The following is a 26299-nucleotide window of genomic DNA, read 5'->3' on the forward strand; positions in this document are numbered from 1 at the left end:
CAAACCCTCCCTGTGAAATATTTTTTGCAAATCAGCACATTCTGCAGCACATTTTTCTTCCCTTGGCGGGGAGGGAGGCGTCAGGAGTTACCACCTGGCTATGGTGACATCTCGTAGGAACAGTCAGAAGAAATTCCTGAAACCCTTATTGCTGAAGCTCAGGCTTTGACTGATATAGCAGAGGGACAGGGTCCACTCACTGCTAACAGCTGCAGGCATTTATGTGCAGGCTGAGATGGGAAAACATGTAACATACATTATGCAGATGTCAGACAAAAAGAACAAGTAGTAGAAAAAGGAGTGACTGAAGCTGCACTTCTGGGACCAGTTCATGGAACTGTGTAGAAACAGTTCGAGATTCATCCTGTGCGGATCACATTAGAAATTATCCTGATGACAAAGGAAAAAGAAATGAAGCTATTCCTACTCTTTAGGGTGCAATCAGATCACATCTTCAGCACTGCTGTTAGCATTCCTCCACCAAAGAAATCTCAGCAAAGCACTGAGCTCACATTTTCAAAGATGATGCTGGAAAGCTTCCCAGATTATATATTTTCCTCTTTAATTTATACCTCTAAGGATAATGCTAATCAAGGAGGCAGTGAAAGTGGTGAAACATCCTCAGACTCAGGTTGATTTATTAACAGTGGTTGCATTATTCTCACTTGGAGAATGATGCTAGCATCCCAAGCTTCCAGAAAAAAAAATATTGTCTGCTGGTAGGTTATCAAACACAAGCTGACAATGTACTTGCACAGCAGATATGCATAAGTGCATTGCACAGTATGATTCATCTGCAAAACATCTAGCATGCTAGATGCTCGATTTAAAGTAGGTTAGAAGAACGATTCATTAAAAAGCAATGGCAGAGAGAGAGAGGGGAAAAAAAAGAAGCCCAAACTCTGAAATTGCCTACTGGGAATGGTATCTTTTCTTCTTACTCTTTGTTCAACCCTCTCTCCTCAGGCTTCTTTTGAACAGAGTTTGGATGGCATAGGGATGGACAACCATGTAAAAATACATGTATCTAGACAAATATTACAAATGCCATCTTCATGGCCTGGGAGATCTACCAAATATTCTAGGGATTATACATGGTCTGCTTACCACATTCAAAGTGAGAGAAGATTGCATATATTTCACACAGCATAAATCCCTAAGCTTATCTCCTTAGCTCTGACCTGAACTTCTATTACACAGCAACCAAATTATAAAGGCTAATGTCAGAAAGACTTTGAAGAAAAAAAGTTCCCCAAATGGCAACTGGTTTTTACTATCATAGCTGCTCCGATGATCCACTGTAATCTCCAGTGGTATTTTTTAGGGTAGGGAAAAAACCAAACCAAACCAAACCAAACCAAACCAAACCAGAAAAAAATGTGCTTGATATGGCAATTCTAAAATAGAACAGAGAACTTTGCAGGCCATTTCTTTAAAATGGAATTTATGTGTATTTGGAATAAATGTCCTACTATAAAACCAAATGTAGACAAGGTACATTTCCAAACACTGCTGCCAGCCAAATCACGTGAAACATATTAATTGATTTAGGAATAATTTGAAAATGTATATACTGATTTCTAAGATTTCATTATTTTTCAAAATATTATTTTGATGCATGTATCTCTTGTGAAAAGATTCTTTTGTCTGATGGCAAGTTTCTCAAAAAATTAAAATTGCAGGAAATTTGGTACTTTTTCCCAGCATCAGAAGAGATAGGTACGCATTTTCAAAGGCAGACTTCCTATTTCACGCATGTAAAAGTAACACAGTTTTTACTCAGTGACCCCACATCTGTTCATGTGACCAATTATTTGCCTGCTTGACTTTTCAATCCTGTAAGCAAAATACCCACATTAAACACACATGAAACTTTTAAGTGGAGAATTAGATACCACCTACTAAAGATCTACTCCAAAGTGTTCAGCAATGTAAAAATCCTTTCTTGCCTATAACCAAGATGCCACTTATCAGCCATTTTGATATAAGGATTTTTGCATAGTGAAAGCAATAAACAGAGCTACTGCATAGAGAATCCAAACCCCTATTTTATTTCATAAACAATGTGTTCAGAGGAGGTTGACTCCTCTGGGACTTCTCCTGACTCTCACACATCATCTTGGAGCTTCGCCTTTGGGCCCAACACCTTTCCTATAAACTAATTGCAGTTTGAGAATCACAGATTATACACACAGGCTTTCATGATAACCAGGAGGTTCTGAGAAATCAATTCTATATTCAACCACAGTGATACTTTTGCTAGAGCAGTAGAGAAAACAGCAACAACATGAATGCTGCATTATGACCTTTTTAAAGAACTGCAAAAGCTGCAAAAGAGAGGAATCAGCCTCAGCTTTAGGTCAGCCCCACATCAGAGGCAACTGTCTCAATTAAAGTTTAGTGCACAGCAATATTGCAGTTTAGAGCATCTATCTGGTCAATTATGTTTACCAGAGACATAAACCTTTATAATGAAAAGGAAAAAAAATACAGCAAACTGTCAAACATTGTACGTCCTAAGACCGAGATAAGCACTAACCAGAAAATGAAAAAATAGTGAGCAAAACAGGGATACACATTTTTATAACTTTTACAAGGGGTAGGGGAAGGCATTTCCCTTTTCACTACAGCCAGTCTACAAGGAACGTATGATTACTGTTCATATTATAGAGCTACACCTGCACACAGAGCAGTTAAAGCCTCCAGTTCAGCTGAAGTGCACATTTAATTTCCAGCATGTTGCACTGCGCTTCATTGCTGAAGTCAACAGGAACGAAAATAACCTGAAATGCAAAACATTTCCTACGCACATGAGCAGCAAGTGCACCTCTTTTGCCTCTAAATTAAGGACATCAAGGGAAAGACCTAATTAAGACTTAGTGGAATTCAGACCACCCCGTACGTCAGTAGTCAGTGAAGAGATGATACCTGTGAAACCTCATTGCACCCTCTCACAGAGCACGTGGGGATGCTGCTCGGGGATCAGAGCAGAGGGGGGGCACTGTGCTCCCCGAGTCTGCCTGCCCGGTTTGCACCTCCCACCCCGGCCGCGGCCTCGGTGCACGCTCCTCACGCAGGGAGGGGGACGCCGCTGACCCAAATACAGGTGAACGCTTGCGCAGTGGTGGCCGACTCAGGGCAACTTTTAGGCTTTGGCTCAGGATCTAACCCTTTGGCCTGCCAACGAGTTTGGGATTAAAAGCATTTCCATGCAGAGCTGCTCTGCTGGCTATGTGTGTCGGGACCTATATGGGGTGAGGGACCCCCCACCTCCCTGGCACGCAAAATGCTGTGTTTGGTGGGTGTAGGCATCCTCCTTGCATCAGCCTTGCTACCTCCAAGTTGGGGGGTGGGATTAGGACTGTAAATGGCAAAAGTCCCTTACTGATTGCAAGCCATAAACGCAGCACATCTCTCCAGGAACTCCTTTACAGGTGCCCCAGAGTGCTTTTGGGAGCAGTGTGTAAGGGGCCAGGCTCAGCAGAAGAACGTCAGTACAAACTCCAACAGCTCAGGCTGTCTGCAGCCCCCTCTGTGCTGCAGAGGCTGCCCAGGGTGAGGAATTTTAGGCTGTTTAGTTGCATAGCCAGTGACTAACGCAGCGCAGGCAGAGGAAGGTTGGGGACGTCGTTCAGATCTGTAACTTCTGCACTTGTGGCTTTGCAATGTGCATAAGAAGAGTGCTTGGACGGGGTGAGGGATGGCCACCCCGGGCTGTGTTTGGGAGACGGAGCACTGCCAGCACTAGCAGCGAGGGGCTCCTGCCCAGCCCCGTGGCCAGAGGCTGAGCCCTGGTGTCACAGTTTCTCCTCCTCGGCCACAGGGCTCACCCAGGGGCACTGGCATGTGCACCCAAGACATGGACTGATATTTGCACAGAAAAAATTCTGAGAGATGAGAGAAGCACAAGACGACCAGGTCCTGGGAGCAGGAAGGTTTCCAGCCTGACAAGGCTGCTCCATACATTTGCTTTTTACTGGACACTGTTAACAAGCCCTTTAGTGTCTTTAAAGCTACCAACAATAAATCAGTTGCAGTCAATAAATTCAGCACTGCTGAAAAATAAGACATAATTCATGTCCTCAGTGGCACAGTAGAGCCTCGAGCTGACATAACTCTGTGGGTCTGTAGAGTCACCCCGGCTCAGAAAGCATCCTTCAGCAAGCATCCTCCCGCACTCCGTCCTCAGCTGTGCCCAGGCAAACGCCCCACTGCAGCACCGCGTCTGGGACAGGAGTCACCGCTACGCGAAGGAGATGTTGGGAATGCTGCAGCTGCTAACAGCAACTGTGTCAAAATAATCTCTGAAGAAGCAGCTACCTTTTCTTATATGAGCACTCATGATAGTTGGAAGCTATATCAAGGGTAGGCATCTCATTACAGTGGTGAAAGAAATATTCAAAGAATTCTTTTAGCAGCTGTTATTTAAATAAAGATGGAAACCCCCACTTTTAAGGACTATTAAAGTATAAAGCCAATGCTATAGCATCTTAATATTTTGAAAGAGACAGGTTTATGAAGGCTGTAGTAATTTCCAACAATTTTTCGTCTCATCTGGACACACACAATAGATCAAAATAAACAACACTATAATGATTTTCATTCTAAGTTTTCAGTGTCTTTAAATGCTAATTTTCACAGTGCTGTAATGAGGTAGGTGAGTGCTGGTGCCTCCATTTTACATAGAAGTGACCTGAAGCAATCTGGTCTAATGGGTGATAAAGACAATTTATCAATTATGTATCTTGGACTTCATTTATCCCTAACTTCAGCAAAACACATGGTCACCTTTATGCATATGCTTAAGATCATCCTAATTTTTTAAAGCAGTTAAGAATGTGTCTGTGTTCCATATAATTAGGATCTTAAATACTTTATTGAAACAAGGATGACTGAAATAGGTGATTAAGGTCCCCTCCATTTCGAGTCTTGTCTTGCAGATGAGTGCCCTGAATTTATTCTCACTGTTGAAGGTATGGTGTTTCTTAGAGGAATAGGCTGACCACAAATCAGAAGTGTCTTAAAACCCAAGAATACTAAATGTGGAGTGTGTTCCCGAGTGCTGAATCATGCCAAGACTACAGTAGCACATATATTTACTTTCCCTAAATTAGAAAACTAATTACAAATAATGCTTCATTACTTGAAACATGGTTTGCTATGTGATGGCCTTCTTTTCTTTTGAAAAAAACAGCAAACAACTGAAGAAAAATGAGAACCCCCAGAATTTTGTAAGCAGCCTTGATCTGGCATTAAGAGAATACCAAATGAAAAACAGACACAAGGACAAAGATGCTACATTACTTGGCCCATTTTAGAGTTACCTACTACTCAGGAGAGAAAGTGAGGCAAATTCCTAAGAAGTCACCCATTTAAAAACCTCTATTCCCTGTCGATGATGTGGACCTGCAGCACAACTCCTCGGGTATTTCAGGAACTTTGAGCTAAAACACACGTGCACAAAATAATTAGGTCTTACAGCCAAATCAGGTCTCAGGGCCTAAAGCAGAAACAAATGCTAGTCCTGAACATTGCGGGTCAATCCAGGCCATGCAGTGGGGCCAGCATCCTTTCATGGGACAGTCTGTGAAGACACGATAAACAGACCTGTGGGATCTGCCCAAACTTTTCCAGCAGGACTGAGCCAGAGACAGCACCCAGGCATTTGCTGGGGTCACTGCCACAGGCAGACTGAGAGCACAAGCTGAGTGTGCATGTACTGCACACTACGTTTTTTGGGGGAAAAATAAGGTGTAAGACATGTCATTGAATGACTTTTCCAGAGCTGCAGAAAAAAGGAGGCAGATGTGCTTCCCAGTACCCCTACACCAGTGAGATATAGTGAACCACCCAGCCTGAGGGAGACTTGTAGCCCAGGAAATACTGCAACATGCAAAACCCAATGCTTGCCACAACTGGGACATCCAAATCCTCTTCCCTCTATGCCATACTCCTCCTCCCCAACCTCTCCTCCTCAGTTCCTTGCTCACAAATAAAACATTTCATTACCAAGTGATAAAGATTAAAATAATTAAAACCCTCCCTGGTACTACTCCACTCTTCAATCTGCCTCATCCTCTTCCTCAACCCATTTGCAGCCTTGAAGGCTGAAGAAAATTCATCAGCATGGAAGTCAAATCAGGGATGGAGCTACCTGCATCCATGTGGGGAACAGGACAAAGACAGCTGCATTTTGTTCAGTGTAGAGGTGAGAACTACATTGCTGCACAGATTTTAAACCAGGAGATGTTATGCACCTCTGATAGCACTTTTCACCCCCAGATGCAGAGCACCTGCTGGAGGAGCCCAATAGGAGATCCTACTTCACCTAAGTGGGAATGAAGGATGGTATTTCAATAGGAAATTTTTTTATATGACTGCTTGTGGGCTGTGATGAAATGGCCAGTTTGTCAAGTTTCATGAGAATTACAGGAACAGAAGGACTCAAGAAAAAAATCTGCTGTGTTTCTGGCCCTCTCTGCAAAATCTGCTTGCACTCACAAAACCCAAGGGAATGGGGAGATCCTCCACCACATGATCTCCACCACCATCACTCACACCAGTATGTTAAAGTTTTTGAGGGACTAATCCAGGGAGCAGAGAAAAAATAAACTCTCTAAATCAGGAAGGACTAAAATGTCAATAATAGAATTGGCATGAATATATACTCTTTCAAAGTGAGACTAAATCTGACCTCAGTTGGCTAAATCTGAGGAAGATTGCCTGGCAGTTACCCATGTATTTCCAATCTGATGCTTAGGCTCCCCTGTGGCATATGCTTAGGTCAGTGAATCCACCCTATTAAGACTCTCCACAGCAACTTGAAAAATCAGGTTCTGAATCTTGGCCTTTACAGTGCACATGGCCTTGAGCAGTATGTTGCCATGGCTGCTTAAGGAGGGGAAGCTCTTGCTAAAGCAGTACTTGGAAGGGGGTGGGAAGCCCCCAAAGAGCAGCTGAGCCAGTTGCCTTGGGGAGCCTGCTGCATTTGGATGTGGTCTGACATCCCCAAAAAGTGTCAGTGTCAAACCCAAGCGGTGCAGATGTTAACGTTCATACCCACTTCTCTGCAACCGGGTGAACCACAGGGCTCTCAAGCTGTGTGAAAACCATCAAAAACCTCCTCTGCATTGAGGCGTAAAGCTTCCAGTAACTCATCCTCTCAAGTAACTGGAGAAAAACAACAAACTGAGTCTTACAGGTGAAGCATTATCAGTACAAACACAGGCTTATGATAGGAGCACCTCACTGCAGCCCCTTGCTGGCAGGGGCTTGGAGTGTTAGTTCATGATGAGAGCATGTGGGTACACAGCACATGTTTTCAAACTCAACCTCTACAAACCATGTGAATTAGAAAGGATTTTTTAAACTGTCTTTACTGAAACCACTGAGCCTAGGGTGTCTGTCCTCATCACAGAGCAGGGGGAGCCAGGACCACTCACGGTCTTGTGCGCTACATCTACATCCATCAGATCATGAAACACTCCTGGGATTTGGTACCTCACTGCTCCTCGGCAGGCAGAGGCTGTTCCTCAACTCATCCAAGCAGCTTCTAGTCCCTCCTTCCCACCTCTCCTCACTGGCACATACCATATGGGTGCCATTCTGTCCCATAATCATGGGACTTCCATTGCCACTGAGGCACCCCAGGGGATCCCAACCAGTCCCTGTCTGCTGTTCCAGCATAGGCCATATTTGCCATCCCACCGTGTTCCCATAGACAATCCCAGTTATTAATGCCATCTCCCGTGACACTGGCCACCTCTCCTTTGGGTAGCTGGACCCCACCTGCGAACTGTCTTTGGAGGCAGCTGGAAATGGGCCAGGATTGCCAGGGATATCCTGACTGCTGTGGCCAGTCTGAAGGCAAAGAACATCCTGGTGAGTATCAGCAGGCAGGGCTCACTGGCAGCTCTCTCAATCTCAGCTACAGGAACGTAGGGGCATAGCACTGCTGCCTGTAAAACCCTACTATATCCACCAATGCACGAGGCTGCATACAGCTTCCCAGATCCTGACACAGGAATCACCATTTGTATTAGCTCCTACTCCTTTTCCCCTCTTTTTCCCCCCAAGCACACCTGCACTGTGCAGGTACAGTCCATTTGCACATTTTGCCATTTCTCTGAAGGAAACCATATGTATTTATCCCAGGGAATGCCTAGTAGTCTGTGTAATATTTTTGGAAATAATTATTTTCAAGGAATTTTAATCACTGTTGTGTGATGTATAAAAATAAATAACAGAATCTGTGACCAGATGGTGTGTTGGGTGACATGGGGCTCTCTTCACCAACATGCAACTGCTCACCAGTCTTTCAGGACTGCTTCAAGTCTCCAGCCCTTGCAAGAGCTGCCTGCAAGCTCCTCTCACCCTGAACTAAATTCATCTTTGGAAGGAGAGAAACTCTCCATTTGAAGGAGAGAAACATTTTCAGCAAAATCCAGGGGCCAAGTATAAAAGCAAGAGAAACTGCTTTGTTCCCTGCCCAGAAGCTACTGGAGTCAATCTTCATTGTAGCTCTGCAGGAGGAGAAGCAGATGGGGGATCTGCAGCTCCTTGTTGCCCTGACTTTGCTTGAGAAATCTCTGAGCTTTCCACTCCTCGTGGGAATTTTTTTCTGCAGTCCCAATCACTGCCGATTTTGGTTGGTCTGAAGAACGGGGAGTAAAATCCATTGCTTTTCATCATTCAGAAACCACTCACAAGGTTTTGACACAAAGCCAGTTTGGTTCAAATCCGGGCCCACGGCCAGCCTGAAAATATTCCTGAACCTTTCAACAACCCCTGGCTGGTTTTCAAACTTAAAACAAAAGCCAAGATCAGGGAAAGTTTGCAAATGTTTAGGTTGTATAAGAAAACTTCTGTACAACTTGTGATAAATTCTCACCATTTATTTTCAGTTATTTTCATGCTGGGAGAATCTCTCAGTCTCCAAACTCTACTCTTGCCTCAAAGACCATAAGCATGTTTTACACAAAAAAAAAGACTGGTGAGTATCTCAGGAAGATACAGGATGTTTTGGGAAACTACCTGGAAAACATACTGTCCAGTTCACCCCTGTCTGGACGCACTGTCCTTGTCTAAAGTGTCCCAGGTGCCCCACTGTACAGGGTGTGTTGTAAGTTTACAGCAGTTTATGTCAGTGTTGTAAGTTGCTGGAGGTAGGTATCTCCTGCTGGGTCCATTTCTACAGCTTAGGAACACGCAGAAATCCCCCCTCTGAGCAGGAGAATTAAGGAATTTTCTGAAATACTTGGCAGTTTTAGATATTCAGCAATATTGACAGACCTCTTATTCAGCAACTTAAGAATATTTAGTCACACAGAGAGAACAAGGAAGTTATTTACTTCCCCCAATGAAGGGAGCAGGAGCTGTAGCTGTCTAGGTAATGTGAAAGAGAAATACAGGTGCTGCAGCTACAAACAGAAAAAGAGGCTGCGTGCGCAGGACTTCACTGGTTGGGATGCTGCTCTGTCTGACATGGTCAGCTAGACACACACACAGCTACATAACAGTTACTTTATTAAACAGGGAGAACAAAGCAGGAAATGTTTAAAACACATTGCCACTCTTATGATATTGCTAATTTGACAGTCTGTCAATCCACAGCTAGCAAACACCAAAAAAGGTCTGTATTTCTCACTTTATCTCCACCTTGCCACAGTTTGACACATGCAAACAAACATGTCTTTGCAGAAGATTCCAAAAGCTGAAAATTTTCTTTGCTTTTCTTTTTCCTTTTCTTCTTTTTTTTTTCTTTTTCATTTTCTTTTCTTTCTCTTTAATTCTTTCACTCTATCTATTCTGTGTTCTGTAAGCCTGAATCTACACATCAGGTTAAGCCTGAAGGAGCCTTCATTAAATGTAAGCAGTATCACAGTCATTCAACTTAATGGGGATTTACACAATTTAAGAGACCACCCCTCTTTGTTCTGTAAGCTAAGATTCAGCCTGGCCATATTTTCATCCATCAGTGAACAACAAAATCTCACAAGATCCTCTCCCCTTCATGTCATTATACTGTTGAGGCAACCCTAGCTAGAGACCCCAATCCTGCCCCTCTTTGCACACACGCCCCCCGCACCTAGATCAGCCTTACGTTACAAGCTATCTGCCTCTCTCTCCAGTAAAAAGTCACGTTTCACAACCTACCACTCAGATCAGCGAATGAGCAGCACATCAGCAGATTAGCTGCCTGCCCAAAGCTACAAAGCAGCAAAACAGTTCCCACATCAGCCGATGGGCGTTAGATCCCATTTTACTACTGAACTCAGTAGCGTCAAGCAGACAGAAAAACACCAGGGAAACATCCATGTTGCAAGCACACACATGCACAGATGCACATTCAGACCCTGAAAAAAACATACAGATGGGTATCAGTGGAATAATACACGTAGTCACACAGACTGTGTTGTTTCTGGCCAGCTACTCTTTGTGCTGATTGACTGGGGGGGATTAGAAAGGACTCAGCCCAAAAACGCAGTTCCTAATGCTCCTGCAGCTATTGCATAACGGAGACCAATTCCTGTCCCAAGCCCTGACCCTCAACTTACTCAAGACAAGTTCAATGCTGCCAGGCTGTATAATGGAAACATCTACTTCCTAGTGAAGAGGAATCTAGAGGGGATCCACCAGCTTCCCCAGGGCTGGGTTATTTGGTTATTTGGGTTCTCTCATGGGCAGCAATGGGAAAGAAAGTAGGAAAGTGTCACCAAGGAGGAAATAGAGTCATTTTTCTCCAAATATTTCTATCAGGAGCTACTGGAAGCTGAAGCCTTATGGGGTTCCTTAATAGATATACACCTGTTATTAATACACCCACTAAAGAAAGGAACCCTGAACCGAGGGATATCAAATACATCCCAAGAGTAAATTGAAAATCAACGAACCTGCAGACCCCAGCTAAACAAAATGCGCCTTAAAACAAATACACCTAAAAAAGTAAAAGAAAGAAAACACAGCAACTAAAAAGTCCACGATCAGATGGATGTGTCTCAAAAGCATGTAAAAAATATACAAACACCTCAGAATAGGCACTCCATTAAAAGCTGCATGTTGAACCTGGAATAGCTGAAGTAACTCCTTCGAGATCTGTCACTCCAGGTGTGTACAGTTGTACAACAAATGAGGACAGAGCCCCATCAAGTCAGGTGAAATCAAACGCCCTCCAACATTTGACTGAAATCTGCATGTCCTGTGCCTAGCAAACTGCAAAGAGCTTTAGAGAACTTGCCTGGGCTCTGCATCCCCCCTCCCCCACATCAGCAAAAATTATTATTTGCAAAGGCCGCAATTGCTTGTTATTTTCTGTTTTCCTACATGCGCTCACTAACTCGTTAGTAATGTTTCCAAGCAGCCGGGCTGGGAGAAGAACCAGGGAAGGGACAGGAACAAGACAACCAGGAGCTGCTGCTGCCAGGGCCCCTTTGTTGAGCATCCCTGGGTACCCCTCGCCTTTTACCTGGGGATGCAGTCGCCATGGCAACGGGCGGGTGTTCCCTGGCGGAGCCGAAAACCAGCTGTTCCCGCTGCTGAGCCCCATCTCCATCCCGCAGCGGAGCCCCAGCTGCATACTGGTCCGCCCCGTCCGCAGCCCAGTGCACCCCAGTGCCCGCCAGCAGCAGGTCCTGGGGGTCCGGCGGGGCTGACATGCTGCCTGCAAGGCGGCCGCTGGTCTCCGGCTCTCAGGCTGCAGCGGGAGCCACCGAAAAAGCTGCGGTGGCCACCGAGGGCTGGACGGTGCTGCGGCCGCGCTGGAGTCTGGCCGGCTGCGGGGACACGGAGCCGCTGCTGCTGCTGTTGCTGTATCTCCACTAGCGCTTATTACGCAGGTGAAAATGGCTTGTTAGTTGGAGCCTTCCAGCCCTTGCGTCACCCTGTGGCTGGCATATCACAGGGCAGGAATCTGCCAGCCTGGCTGCTGCTCTCCCCCGTTTAACTGCTTCAGCAGGGTAGGCATCGGCTTGTGTGTGTAAGGGAAGAAATGCCCCTTTCCAGGCAGGCACACGCCTCCCTCTCCTCTCCTGCGGTTCCCCACACAGCGCGCAGCCCCCTCCTCAGCATCCCCTCCTCTCCCCAGCATCCCCCCAGAGCCCTGCAGCCGGGCACCGCATCGCGCCCGCCGGGGACACGCTGCTGGTTCCTCCTGCACCTCCAGCCTTGGTGGATGGGGGACAGCCAGCCCACGGCGAAGCACATCCTAAAAGCTCCCCATGCCCCCACCTCTCCGCCAGCCCCCCAAGCCAGCGGAAGAAGCCGCACTCTGCTCCCGAGAACCTGGGTTCGTTTACCCAGTTGGTTCCCCTCTGTTTGCAGCCACACCGGAGAGATGATCACAGCTTATTGCATCTAAATGACATTTGTCAAAATAAACTCACGGCAGGTGTCTGTGTGCCTTTTTGGGTTTTTTCTTTCCTTTTTTTGGTGTGCCACTGTATTTGCTTGCTTACTGTCTCGCAGAAGTTATGTGTACTTACAGAGGCGATGTGAACTGACAGGGATCCTTGCTGTTAGTGAGAGCAGCAGTGGCATGACGTACAGAAAAGGTGAAAGTACAAGGCAGGACCTGTGACATTTCTCAGGTGCACTGGGAACCAGTATCCTTGCCATCCTTTTACAGATGAGGAAACAGAGTCAGGTAAATGGTACAGGATCATTCCTGCATTCCACGGAGCTCTGGCACTGACAAGTCAAAGAAAGGAATTTACTGTCCTGCAGAAGCACCTCTCTCTTGTGATGTGACAAGTCAAGCTACAAAGTGAAGAGTAATTGTCCCAGCCAGAAGACTTCACCCCCATCTGGCTCTTTGCCTGTTGCAGCAACAACACCTTTAGGTCATACCATCCCTAGGCACGCTTCAGACCCTCTTCAGCTCCAGAATGGTTATGCTTGGGTTTGAAAACTAAACATGTTTCTACTCTCTCCAGGCAAGGAGGAAGGAAATTCAGGGTAAACCCACAATGCAAGATGGAAAACCTCAAGAGTAGGCTCCAGCACTTCCATTTGTGTTATCTTCCCAGGGAATCACCACCCTTACCCTCACTCTAGTCCAGGGTCTATTTCTGGGACCCATCCTGCTGCTGCCTGAGTCCATGCTGTTCAGTCCCAGCTGCCCACGGCCCTTCAGAGATGGGCTCCTCAGCATGGTGGGGTGGACCAGGGACAGGGGTGTCCTTTTGGAGGTCTGCAGCCAAAGGTGCCAGTGTGAGCAACATGCTCAGGGTTTGCCATATCACACTGGAAGTGAAGTGACTGCTGTGAATTCAGATAAACTCTGCTGTCTCAAGCTCTAAGTAGCAAGAGTGATTTTAAAGAATAAGACATTATTCTGGTTGGGGTTGCACAGTACAATTCTGTCACGGAGATACTGTAGGCTAAGACTGGGAATATTTGGCTTTTAAAAGGGGAATCACGTGACTGTTTCTGTATTGTCAAGAAAAACCACTTCAGAAGTAGCTATAAGCCAAGTCTACAGTCTTCTGTCTGCCCTGTAAGCCCTGATGCCTTGTGAGACAGCTTCTGCAAACAGGATTCGTGACATACCATCATCAGCTGCACTTGTACACACAGGTCCCATGGACTCTTGAGGCTCTGCCTGCCCTGACAGCCACACAAAAACTCATGGTATAGGTCAGTGAGTTAGTACTTGAGGCAGATCTCAACAGACACTGTGGACTCTTTCTTGTTCTCAGCTTCCTAGCATGATTAATTACTGAAAAACTAACATCAAACCCACTTCTCCCTTTTCTATGCTTTGCACCCTACTTCAAGATCAGCGTTATTATATAGGTCATTTTACTTTCAGGGCAACATATGCTTTAACATAGCATGCAAGACCATCTGGCCTAGAATGAGAAAACTACTCCAAACCACTTGGCTAAAATATGGCTGTCCAGAGGGTAAAAACTACCTGGGAATCTCCTACTTAGCCACTGCTTTGTTAAAACAATTACAGAAGTGTCATACAGCACAGTCTATCAAATTCAGCTTTACTTGTGAGCTATTTCCATGTAATCCATACTCCAGAGGCACCTGAGATAGATGGAAAACATATCTTTGATATCAGCTTCAAGTTTTTTGACTGAGGGTACCACTATGGAAAAAGCTGCCTGAACCATGCAGTTCCACTGAACCCTTCATTGTGAATTATAACTCTCCTGCAACTCACATATAAAGCATTTATTAAGCATTATTTAACATCTTCATGGAACAATGGTGAAAATATGCCACTCCAGTGTGCTCAACCTGCTTTATATGCACAGGCTCAGTGGATTTTCTTTATTTGTTTATTTCAAGATTGGATGGTGTTTGCTGCAGTTCAGTAGCATATGATTTTAGTCATATTTGTATCACCAAATCCCACACCTAAAGCTCATATCATGAGCAAAGGAGATTAATTTACTTAATTAATGGCTCCCCCTTTGACATATACCATGTCATGCATTGTATATTGTCTGATTATGATCCTGGCAAGATTCTGATGACTTCAAAGTTTTACTATTAATAATTTTAATGATATACAGCATGCTTTCAAATACATGTCTTCCTGTAGATCTTAATACATATCCTTTTTCAGACTCCTCAGTTTTCTTCTGTGTCCATCACTCTTCTGGGGCGACCCTGTGATACTATTTGTGTGAGTCAGTAATGAACTGCAAGGCTCAGGAGAAGCCCGGTAAGAGTACTGAGCCCCTGACAGTTTTGCTGTGTGAGCAATATGCAATCACAAAGGTCTTCTGATAATGCAGCATCATCAGAATGTGTCCACACACACTAGGAATGATTCATTTCTACAGACCAAAAAGGTTATCATGATCTGAGGGCTGCTGGCATGAACACAGACAGTGTTACTATAGTAAAAGACTCAGAGGAAAGAGTGTGGACTGTGTGCTGTGCTTATTGAAGAGAAATGGGGACAAGCAGGGATAAGTACATAAATAAAGCAAAAAAGTGGTTATTGCTTCAGGGATCCCAACTGTAGTGCAACCCAGGGCTTTATTTCACCAGTTCCTGTACAGTCTCCAGGTGACCTGGAACAGTCTCATACAATACAATCAGCCCTGCTCATCACCACATAATACTGGGTGGGAAACTAGAGGTCTGATTTCAAACCCCGGATACAAATCCTGGGCTTCTATTGACTGTCACAGGCATGGTATATACATTTCTGATAGCAAGGCTTTGGTTTGTTGGGATGAATGGAAAAAAAAAAATCAATAAGAACAACAGGACAAATACTCAGAAATCTTGATTGATCCATTTTGCATGTTTGTACAGAAAACTTTGGACTTGGAACAACCTGGGTTGTCATGCATGAGGTTAAATCACTAGAGATTTTACAGCCTCTTTTAAGATCCTCACAGGAAGATCAGGCTGAAGATTTAATCAAATGTGTGCTTAAGAAAGGTGTGAGTTTAAGTAATACTCAGCACAAAGGAACAATGTGATTTCTTTCTGTTTTCAACTAATTTACAAAAGTTCCCTGTAGTTTGTATTGTATTGTGTTGAAAACTGATTTGCACAGGGCTCATCTATTTCTGCTCTTTGGTATTTAATTCTCTTGCTCTTCCCTCTGGTCAGTGTAAGTCTCTGAATGTATGAAGTCTGAAAACATATACACACAAATTGCTTCTCTTTCCATTATAGCCCTTTGTGTTCTGGGGATGATGTATGCTGCTGGGCCAAAGTGACTTTAAACCTTGAGGGGATTTTTGGTCTCAGATGTAACATTACCAGCAAAGAGCATAGGACCTGGCTGGGTATATCAACTGATTCAGCAACAAAAAAATAATCTCCTCTTCCTTGAGGATTTATTCTTGAGGTTTTAGAACAAATTAATTGCAATAGGAAAAAGAAAAGCAAAAAAAGAAAAGCGACTTGTGGCACAAGTAAGAAAATGAAGATAAGTAAAACAAACCTCCCCCTACCCCATAGAAAAGACTTCAGCAATGTAGGAGCTACAGGTCTGGTTTTCAATTCACCACATCTGCACTGCAGACCACCTTGTTTTCACATTTGCTCAACCCCAAACAGGTAAATCTCTGGGTGTATGATAGCACTGGCCCGGCCAGCACATATAAATTTCCTTCCACAGCATGTCATCAGATCTCATTTGGACACAGACAGGTGAAAAGCCCGGGAGCCACGCTGTGGGGTGGATCAGGCACATGCCTGCCCTACAAGGCACAGAGAGCTACTAGGACTCCCAAAGCAAGGCTGGAAACCTAGTGAGACTAATGACTCCTCCTGGGCAAGTCAAACTACTTGAAACTGTCAGTACAGAGAGGCAAATAGTCTGAGAGAAAAGCTGACCTGTGGTGGGGGCTCTCCCCCCAGCAAAGGCCATCCATCATCTTTCAGTTCACCAAGCAGCTCCTGCACAGCGGTCCTTCTGAGAAACTCTCTTGGATCTTTGGTCTTCACACCTTCTCCCTCTCCATCTCCACAAGCTCTGGCAATGAAGCAGGGCCAGGCTGCCTCTCCAAGGTCCTTTTCATCTACTTCTTCCACTGCTACAACTGTCAAGGCCAACGCTTCAGGCCTGTCTGGAAATAGGTATCCCAACATTCTACAGAGCTTCAAGGCATCATCCACCTCCCTGCTTGCCCCACAGCGCTCCTGGGACCCATCACACAGGCTCCTATCCCTGCTTGGTAACCTGGAGTAAGTTTCTGCATCAGCCAGCAGGTCTTAGACCCAGTTTTGCTCCTGAAATCACAAACATCCCAGTGCCAGGAAAACAACAGCAAAACAGGTTAAGCTTAGGAAAGACAGAAGTCTGAGTACACGTGTAATAACGGCCTTCCCAGACAAACAGCCGTGTCGGGTGCACTCTCCTTTTTAATGAACAGCTGCAGCGATGAGACAGATAACTCAGTCCAAAACTGCAGCTCTGAAAATGATCTCCTGCAGAGGAACATCTCTCACCCCATGCTGTAAAATGGGGAGATTGATTCAACTGTGGCCTCTAGTAAGTGCAATTTCAAAAATACCAGAGTCTAAATAGTAGCATTTGTACTGCATATTGTGTAATTTAACCTTCCTTCACTTTCAAAGCTCACAGCACAGTTCTGTAGCAGATAGTTCATTGCTCTGAGGTCTGCCTGGCTATAGCTGTACGACAGCAGTACATAAAGTCCCTGCCTGGCCCTTTAATTCCCACATCATGCAAGAGCTTTCAGCGTCTCTAGCTCTCCAGTTGTAATGAAATGTGATTAAAGGTGGTGCCTTCCTCAAGTAAGCCTGACTGACTGCTCTGTCCTTCATCCCCTCTGCATCAACAGCCACTCTAGGAGCAGTGAGGATTACCTCTGTTTCTCTGAGAAGGGAGTTTTACAAGGAAATCCAGTGACAGGAGTTTAAACAGCAAAACTGTTGACCACGTGAACAGGCACAGCCGTGGGATGTGTGTGTATCAGGTGTCAGAGAGGAGAAAACCCATGCGGCCTCTGATGAACACAGCCCATTTCCTCCTTCTTCCCAGCTTCAACCTCTTTGTAGAGAAGGAGAGCTGAGCAGAGTAGACAGGTGGGAGCTCTGCATACGCAAGATACATTCAGTAGTGTCCTAGTTGCAGGCAGTGCTTGGTAGCTGAATTGCCACCCACGTGCTATGTCTGAAAGGCTCTACACTCACCTCTAGAATATATGTCTATTGAAATGACTCCCTGTCCTGGAGGACACTGGACCGGGGGTCTGAATCTGAATCCATGATCTTAGCTGGTGATATTATTTGCAAGTACATCCTCCATGCGGCAGCAGGATTTCTGCGTGTTATTGCAAGTGGTGTTCACAAGCATCTTCAGAACAGTAATCTTTTTCTCTTTTTACAGTGCTCACCCTGGGAGCCCAGCCCAGGGTTATTAAAAGAAGAAGCATTAGAATTTGTCCTGTCAGAGACTCCCAGCTGCATGGAACAGGACTTCCTTCTTTAAGCCCTGACAGAACAGTTTCAGAGGCCAGTCATCACTGAGAAAAATGTTCAGACTGACACCAATGGGTCTGGTGCTATTTAATTTCACTGTTAATGATCCAGCTGAAAGTATCAGACAAGACAGTCTATGTGAGCTCTGAACAGATCATACAGTGGCCAGAAGTTTATATGGGCAATGGTTTTGATACTGGTAAAACAGCAAAAGTAGAAGAAAAATAATTACAATAAAAATATCCACAATTTTGCTTTTGGGGGAAGCTGAAGAAGGTGAGTCAAAGGTCTAACCAGAATTCTTTCCACCATAGGATAGTTAGGTTGGTACCCAAAAGATACAGCCAGATACTAAAGAAGCAGATGCAGGTTTTTTAATGTATTCTCATTACCTTGCATTACATCAGAAAGTATTTGGGCACAGAGTGCTCTGTGCACTTACACAGCTCCACAGCAAGTCCATTAGAGGTTAGCATTTGAGCCCTGATTTATGCTGATACAGTATATGCATTTATCAGACTCCGAGTGTTTATTATGTACCATTTGCACATCTCTGGAAACTTGTAGATGCTAAAGACTACAGCTTGCCTGCTGGAGGAAACAGAAATGGCCTGATATGCTTTCATTTAGGATTTGGCATGGCACAGAGGGTATCAGAGAATCAGCCTAGGGAGAGAAGACCTACAATCACTTCTAAACCACACAAGAGATTACATCTTTTAGTGTAACTGAGAGGCACATTCACCATCCCTTAGACCCAGAACTGCTGCAATATGCAAATGTTGACAAAATTGCAGTGAAAGGGAACATAGTCTCAATATACACAGTGCTTAGTGCCCAGAGATACCTCTAGGCAATTGCCACCTGGAGGTAATCAGCAATGATTCTAATAGTTGGTATGAGGATATCTACATGCATGCCATGGGCCCATCTAAAGATACAGTGCTGATAGGTAAACCTGAGAGATCAAGTCTAATGTAAGAGGTCTGAAGACAGGTAAGTCTGCGTATGATAAAACTGAACATTGCAATAGCTGCCTTAGTGTAACCTTGATAGCTGGGACTTATATTCCCCTAATGAACAACACACTTGTCTTTTCTTCCATTTTTTATAGAACAGACCTAATTTTCTTGCTTTGTATACAAACAAGAACCAAGAACATCTTTACAGCAGCCACTGGGGCCAATCCATAAATCAAAATCAGGCTCAGAACTCCCCATTTCTAATTATTAATTTAAATTTCTCTTATGAGAAGAAGTGATCTGAGCAAGAGGCCTTTACCTGCTGCCCCATCAGCCCTGAGCACAGCTACTCTGTCTCAAAATACACAGCAAATAAAGGATGTGTCTAGTTGCCCTTTTTAGCCAGCTCTACCTGACTAAAGGTTGGGTGTTACAATAATGAGTAGTTAGGCTTTAGTACTGAATATGACCTTTTACCAGCTGGTGCCCACACACCTCATCTATGATATGAGAACTGTAATGCTCTGCAGTGCAAAGTTGAACACAATTCCAAGGTGTTTGGGTGCTATAGACCCACAGATGGCTGAGTCAGGCAGGGATTGCATTTTGCCAGTGTGAAGGCAAACTAGAGTTGTTCCAAGATCTTTAATCTATACTTTTAATAAATTCATTAAATTAAACTCCAGTTAACAGAAGTGCTGTAGAACCAGGCTCTATTTTATATTTGTAATTAGTCCCATTGACTTCAAAGAAGCTGGTTTTATACAATATTTACAGGGTTGGGATTTGGTTTTGGATTTAATTGATATATCATTTAGCACTTGATATCAGCTCTTCAAAGGGAACATTATTGCTTTACATTTCAAAATCACTTTGTAGTGCATTCTGTATATCACATTATTCAAATTGTAGAGAACAACCTGCAAATTCTTACCAGCTCTACTCATCTGTGGCTTTATTTTGTGAATTAAATGTCCGCAACAAACACAAGCCTACATTTCCCAAACTCTAGCTGATGTCAGTGCTGAAAAAGCACAACCAGGCAGGATTAATCCCTGGTATAAATAACCCCTAAAATCATCATTTTTATTCTCTGCATTTTGCGGTGAAGTGAGTAGATAAGTAAATAAGGAAATAAGTCTGATTACTTGTTTTTATAACTTGTGGCATGTTCTTGTCTTAACCTTTAACTTTCAACTTAGCTCTTAAGTTAACTTTTAACTTTTTAAACTTTTAACTTAACTTTTGCAAAAATCAAAAACTGAACTGAAAACAGGGGTCTGCTGGTTTCCTGTGAACAGCCCCATTGTATAATTAAAGTCATCTTCAGCCAAAAAAAAAAAGTGAGATTAGATCCAGAGCCCTCTGCTGGATTGTGAAGAAAATGTTACCTTCCTCAAAATACTGAGATGAATCACTTCCTTGGGAAGTTCATAGTATGCATCAACGTACAGCTTTTGGCCATCAACATTATGTTTATGAGAACAGAACTACAGATTATGACTCATCTCTGTGACAACAAAGTGGGTTTTGCCACGCACAAGCAACATTAGAGGGAGGGTTTCCCAGAATAAGGCATAAAGAATCTGTCCTTAATGTGCCCAAGAACTAAAAAACAATATCTCATTCATTGTAATTTCTTTATCTGAATTCTCATCAACTCATTACAGCTGAATGTGGTAGAGAAATAGATAAGAAAACTGAAATAGATAAGAGCCAGTGAAAGATGCTGTAAGAGGAAATGAGCTTTTGTCCTTCGCACAGCTTGGGGAGTTGGGGAGAAAAATTGAGTATTTTCTGTGCTTGACACTTGGAAGTCTTATTAACCCTTCCTAAGGATCGCCCTGCCTTCAAGTGGTGGAAAGACACCATGTTCGTGTAATCCTGTCATCTACCTTTGGTAGCAGGAGCTTTGTGAGCAATAGGACCTCAATCAACAAAGCAAACTGGAGATAGGGGGGGGGGGGAAGGGAAGGGAAGGGAAGGGAAGGGAAGGGAAGGGAAGGGAAGGGAAGGGAAGGGAAGGGAAGGGAAGGGAAGGGAAGGGAAGGGAAGGGAAGGGAAGGGAAGGGAAGGGAACTGGGCTCCCAGAACAGTGTGAGAAAGGCTAACTACAACTGGAAGAAGGATTGTGATACTAACAGAAAGCATTTCAGGTCAGCAGTGTCTCTGTTTGGTTGTTACTAGAACAGGTTTCACAAGGCCATTCTGGACAAAATTAACCTGGAAGACATGATTGATTCCTTCCTCAGTGTCATGTACACAATTCTTGTGACATTCCTAAAGAGGCTTCTGAAAAACAAGGGAATCTTGGCAACAGTAAGTGACCACATGATTCAATATAGGGTTGAAAACTTAAAAGCTGTGAAGAGGCTGCTTGAGGTTTGCCTTGTAGAAACAGGGAGGAATCATTTCTGATTCTGTTTTTTTCTGATTTCTCAGAACTTTCTTAGCATCTCTTGCTTGCAGCTCTATTAAGCTACTAGTTTAATTGCCTTTGTGCTCATTAATGTTGGATACGTGTTTTTTCCCTGCATCTTTAAATGTTCATTATTTTATATAAAATGAGTTTTGAAATAGTTTTGGTTAACTTGATAACTTCTCTTAAAGTTAATTGCTTCAAACAACACTATCTCAAAATGGTGATTTGGATTCTGGATTTGCATTTCCATCTCCCAGCTGAAGCAGTTCAGTGGAATCAGTAGAAGATAATTAACAATTCTGAAACCGTATTTTTAGTGGTGAAAGTATTGCTGACAGAGTTTTGTCCAGCTCTGGTATTCTCAGTATTGAAAGTTACTTCAAGTGAGTTCATGAAAAAGAAATGTGAGAACTTGAAGTCTTTTTTACTTCAATTATTCATCTGTTGTTCTTGGACAGAGCCCAAAATTTCAATGCTTTTAGTGATGTGATTGTATATTAAGGGTAACTGCTTGACATCTGTTTTGTAAGTGGCCATGGTCAGATAATAAATGCTCCCAGTGCATATTTATTTAATCAAGGAATGCAAATGTCAAGGGGGTAGATTAAAAGATCTCTCTGAGGACAACGAAATGACCTTCTACTGATATGCTTTGGAACAAGTCTTAAAATGTAAAGAATCAAAGCTTTAGTCTGAGTTAAAATCAGAAAACTCATTCAGAGAATTTAATTTCCCAAATACATCTGCTTTTACTATGGCTTATTTTCCATTACAACAGACAATCAATGAAGATAAAGCTTGTATCTTCAACCTCTGTTAAAAGTCTGTTCTAGTTCACTAAAAACCACTGTGAAGCCATTACTTGTTGGTGTAATAATGCCACTGTCTCAAATATGCATTGTGCCTAGTGCCACACTGATATGCTACAAAGGATCCAGTCTATTATTTAAAAGTTGCACTAAAGCTAAGCACCAGTGGCTGTTCTTGTAAGAGAAAAACATTTTGATCTGTTCTTCCATGCTACTGTATCTTCCATGTGTTCCAGTCTCCATACCATCCACTTTCACCATTGATCTGGAAAACAACATTCCAGCAGCTCTAAACAGAAACCCCACTGCTATGTTTGTCATTCAGATGACAGAAGACTCTCCTGTGTGCCTGAGAAAGGGGAGAGGGGATCGCTGAGCATTTCCAACATCATATTTTCCCAAAGTGAAACACAAGATTAGACAGCAGCTTAATACCCAAAAAAAAAGTCATCTTCAGAGAGAGTAAGTAAGCTGTTTACATATAAAACTAAAATTAGAAGCTAATTTTATAGTCTGCACTGGCCAATCCTTATATCTGAGGTCTGATCTTTTAGGTACTGACTTCCATGGTTAGTGCCTTAGTTATGTGAACTTTCCTGAAGCCACCTGGTCTCAGCATCTGACGTTCTTTCATGACATTTTGAACCACGTAGCTGGAAGTGTTGGCCTGAAATGTATAGCTCCCTGAGGGATTCTCTAGGATGCAGACCTTGCTCATACCAACAACATGGAAACCTGACACCACTTGCCTACAGGCTGAGGCAACCTGGTAGGAGTCCCCAGCCCAACCACCAGGGCTTTTGGTCACTATTTCCTCCTTTTCAGCAACTTTCAGAGAATCGATCTCTGAAATATCTGAAATATCGTATCTTTGTCAGTGGGCTTGAGGGTTTGAACATTCAAGGCCCTGTAACATGATTCATGATGAAGACAGACCAATTAAGATTGCCTTGTTCATTACACTGGCCACTGCAGGCAGTGTGAGGTTGAAAAGCACCTGGATTACTGCTATATTCAGTCTTATTTTAGACAAACCAAATGATGAGTCATCCATGAGTTCCTTTGCGTAAATATTGCATAATGACTTCACTCTCAGAAAGTTTCTCAAGAAAGTATTTCTTCTCCCTCTGCCCTTCAAATGTTTATGTTCTCAAATCTACCTTCATTTTATAATACAGAATTGCTTAAAATACAAAAATATAAGGGACTTCCTGGCTTGCCAGGACAGTCCTTTTCTATTTCAGGCAACAATATAATATAAACTGTTCACTGTCATTTTAAAATAAGGTAGAGCGTTCTGTCTCTCTTATTTTTACTGGAAAGCTGTTCCAAAAATTCACTCCTCTTAGGGATAGACAAATTCTTCTAATTTCCAGCCTAAAATTATTCATGGCCAGTTACAGCCATTTGTTCTTGTGCCAAGTGTACTTTAGCTTAAACAACTTTTCCCCCTCCCTGGTCTCTTCTCTGCTGATCTATTCAAAGCTTCCCAAAAGTCACTCCCTTGTGTAATTTGTTCTGGATTTATCATTAACAGTCTTCTGGAACTAGATGCACTGTCATAGACATGCTTTTACTACAGTTAAATCAAAAGAGACTTCACAACATAATGCCTCTGTATATGCAGTTCAAATTGAGCATCCCCATTTCCGTTTCAATATACCACTGTCATTTAATTTTCCTGTTGCTGTTCACTTAACCTCTGCTTTTCTATATACCCACTAACATTTCTACCTCCCACTGAGAATAGGAATACGGAGAGGAGGAAGGGCAGAGCAATTCACAGATCTATCAGTTTACAAAAGGGAGGTAATTTTTAAAAACTAATTTTCAGGTTTCATTTCCTTGTTACTCTTTTTTACCCCCAATTAGTGTTTGCATCCTGTTCCAGAGCTGGATTGTTTACACATTGTTTAATTGTGCCTTTAAATGCTCTTTTAGATAATGGAAATTCATTCATGAAGAGTAGCTCCAACACAGATTTTTGCAACCTAGCTCAACTCAATATTGTCACCATGCACTATCACAGTCATTCCAGGAGCACCACCAGTAATTAGAACTGTAACTCCAGTCTGTTGTGTGCCTCAGACAACTGCCTACACTTGCCTAGAAGTGTCTCCAAAATCTTTTTTGCAATGCAACAAGGAAAAAAACCACTATAGCTTATGTACCCTGGAGCTAATTAAACATATTCCCCATTTTGCAAGGTGCTGACCATTAAAACAAGACATGGGTTGTAAAATCTGGTCAGCCACGAGCTACACTACCAAGAGTCTTATCTAATCTAATGGTTTGGTTCTAAAAACTGAGGACAGATAAAGGGAAAGGATAAAGGAAATAAAGTAAGAAATATAAAGAGCCATAATGAGTCAAGCCAAAGGATTGCTCAGGATCCTGTCTCTGAGAGGGTCCAGCTGCAGCTGATTAGAGAAAGTGAACATAGAGAGGGAAACCAGGAGCAAAATCACTCCCTTTCACAGAGTGAAAATCCTTTACCCTCCTTCCTCAATACATCCTTGCAGATTTCCTGACTTAAATATTGAAACTGCATCCTACTGTTCAACATTTGACAGAGGTATATCCATAAATTTGTCTAATCACATTTTTAATTAATTTATGCTTTCAGCTTCCATGACATCCTGTAGCAATGAGTCCCACAATTTAATTATAGGCTGCTTGAAGAAATACTTCCTTTTGTTTGTTCTGAACCTGCCTGAGAATTTCATTATGTGCTTTTATTGTAAGAAATAATGGCTATTGTTCCCTATTTACATCTTCATGCCACTTGTGTGGCATATTTTACACATATTTTTAAATATAAATATATATTTTATATATCTCTGTGATTTAGTCATCTGCTTTCCAAGGAGAGCACTTCTTAAACTCTCTTCATATGGAAATTATTCCATACTGCTCGTCGTGTTAAGTACTATTCCCTGACCATTTTCTAGCTATATATTTTTTTTAATTTTGTGAAGTAGGAGCTGTGAACAGGCCAAACTACTTGTATGATGTAAGGTGTGGGTACGGTGGGGATGTGCTGTTGCAGTGTGATGTTTTGTTGTCTCCCTCTTCAGTGGTTTCTAATTTTTTGTCTCCTTTTTTCATTGCTCCCAAACATGGAACGGATATTTTCATTGAATTATCCACAATGACTCAGATTATTTTTTTCCTGAGATGTGATAGCTGATTTAGAGCTAATCAGTGCATATCTGTAGTCATGGCTGTTTCTCCTCATGTGCAGCATTTTTCAGTTATTGCCATGAAATTTCATCTACTGTTTCAACATCCAGTTGCTCAAATTTTATGAGGTCCCTTTCGCAACTCTTTGCAGACAGCTTTTGTTTTTACTAACCTGACTAATTCCACATGATTTGTAAGCCTTGTCACATCACTGTTCTCTGTTTTCCACACCATTTATGAGTATGACAAGCAGCACACGTACAGCACATGTCCCCTCCTGAACATTACTGGGAGGGTCCATCCATTGAACACTGTGCCCCCTGTGCCTCCTCTTTTCAGCCGTCATTTCCCACTCTCCTGCCCCTCAGCTCACTAAGCCTCCCCCTATATCCTTCCCTCATGCCCAGCTTGCTAATTGTTCTCACAGCATTTGTGTCCTCTGGTTTTGGAGACTCTTCCCTTTAGGGAGCATCAGCCTGCTCCAGACCCTGACTTTCCAGCAGTGGAATATCCCTCTGGATATGCCACAGCCACTGCTCCTGCACAGTAAGGGACGGCATGTCATGGCTGGACTGCATACTGTGTAGAGAGACCACATCGCACACGCACAGCAAACAACGATCCATGAGCATTAAACCCAGGCATGCATGAAGCAGCTCCATGTCTGCTAAGTTGACCCTTGCTGCATTCATCTTTCTCTGGTGACACAGTGAGTGACAGAACTCCTTTTTCACATAAAGGGTGAAGATCACCTCTCACTGATTCTGTCTAGTGATACTTCAGTCCTGTGAGAGAGGTCGGAGAATATGGTTTGCGGGTTTGCAGCTTTGCAGGCAGGTCCCAACAAGGACCTGGAGAGGCTGCCTGGATTTGTTACAACTGTCTTAACAGAAGTTTGGCCCATCTCCTCCTCTTCTGGTGAAACAGTAGGCAGAGGGGCAACACAACCCACGTAACCATCTTTTGAATCCAGCTGCAACCCCAGAAAACTAGAGACT

At 43.3% G+C, this 26299-nt stretch overlaps 1 protein-coding gene across 1 annotated transcript in view; it reads right to left on the minus strand.

The window, feature by feature from the left end:
* Positions 1 to 12017, minus strand: part of RTN1 (reticulon 1) — a 120726-nt gene extending 108709 nt beyond the window's left edge. Inside the window, exon 1 of the mRNA XM_032983972.2 lies at positions 11465 to 12017. Within this exon, the coding sequence (XP_032839863.1) occupies positions 11465 to 11654 (190 nt within the window). The 5' untranslated portion in view covers positions 11655 to 12017. The remainder of the gene's footprint in view (positions 1 to 11464) is intronic.
* Positions 12018 to 26299: the final 14282 nt, after the last annotated feature.

Source organism: Tyto alba, unplaced genomic scaffold (genome assembly GCF_018691265.1).
Source record: "Tyto alba isolate M040663 unplaced genomic scaffold, T.alba_DEE_v4.0 Super-Scaffold_29, whole genome shotgun sequence".
In the NCBI taxonomy this organism is placed as follows: domain Eukaryota; kingdom Metazoa; phylum Chordata; class Aves; order Strigiformes; family Tytonidae; genus Tyto; species Tyto alba.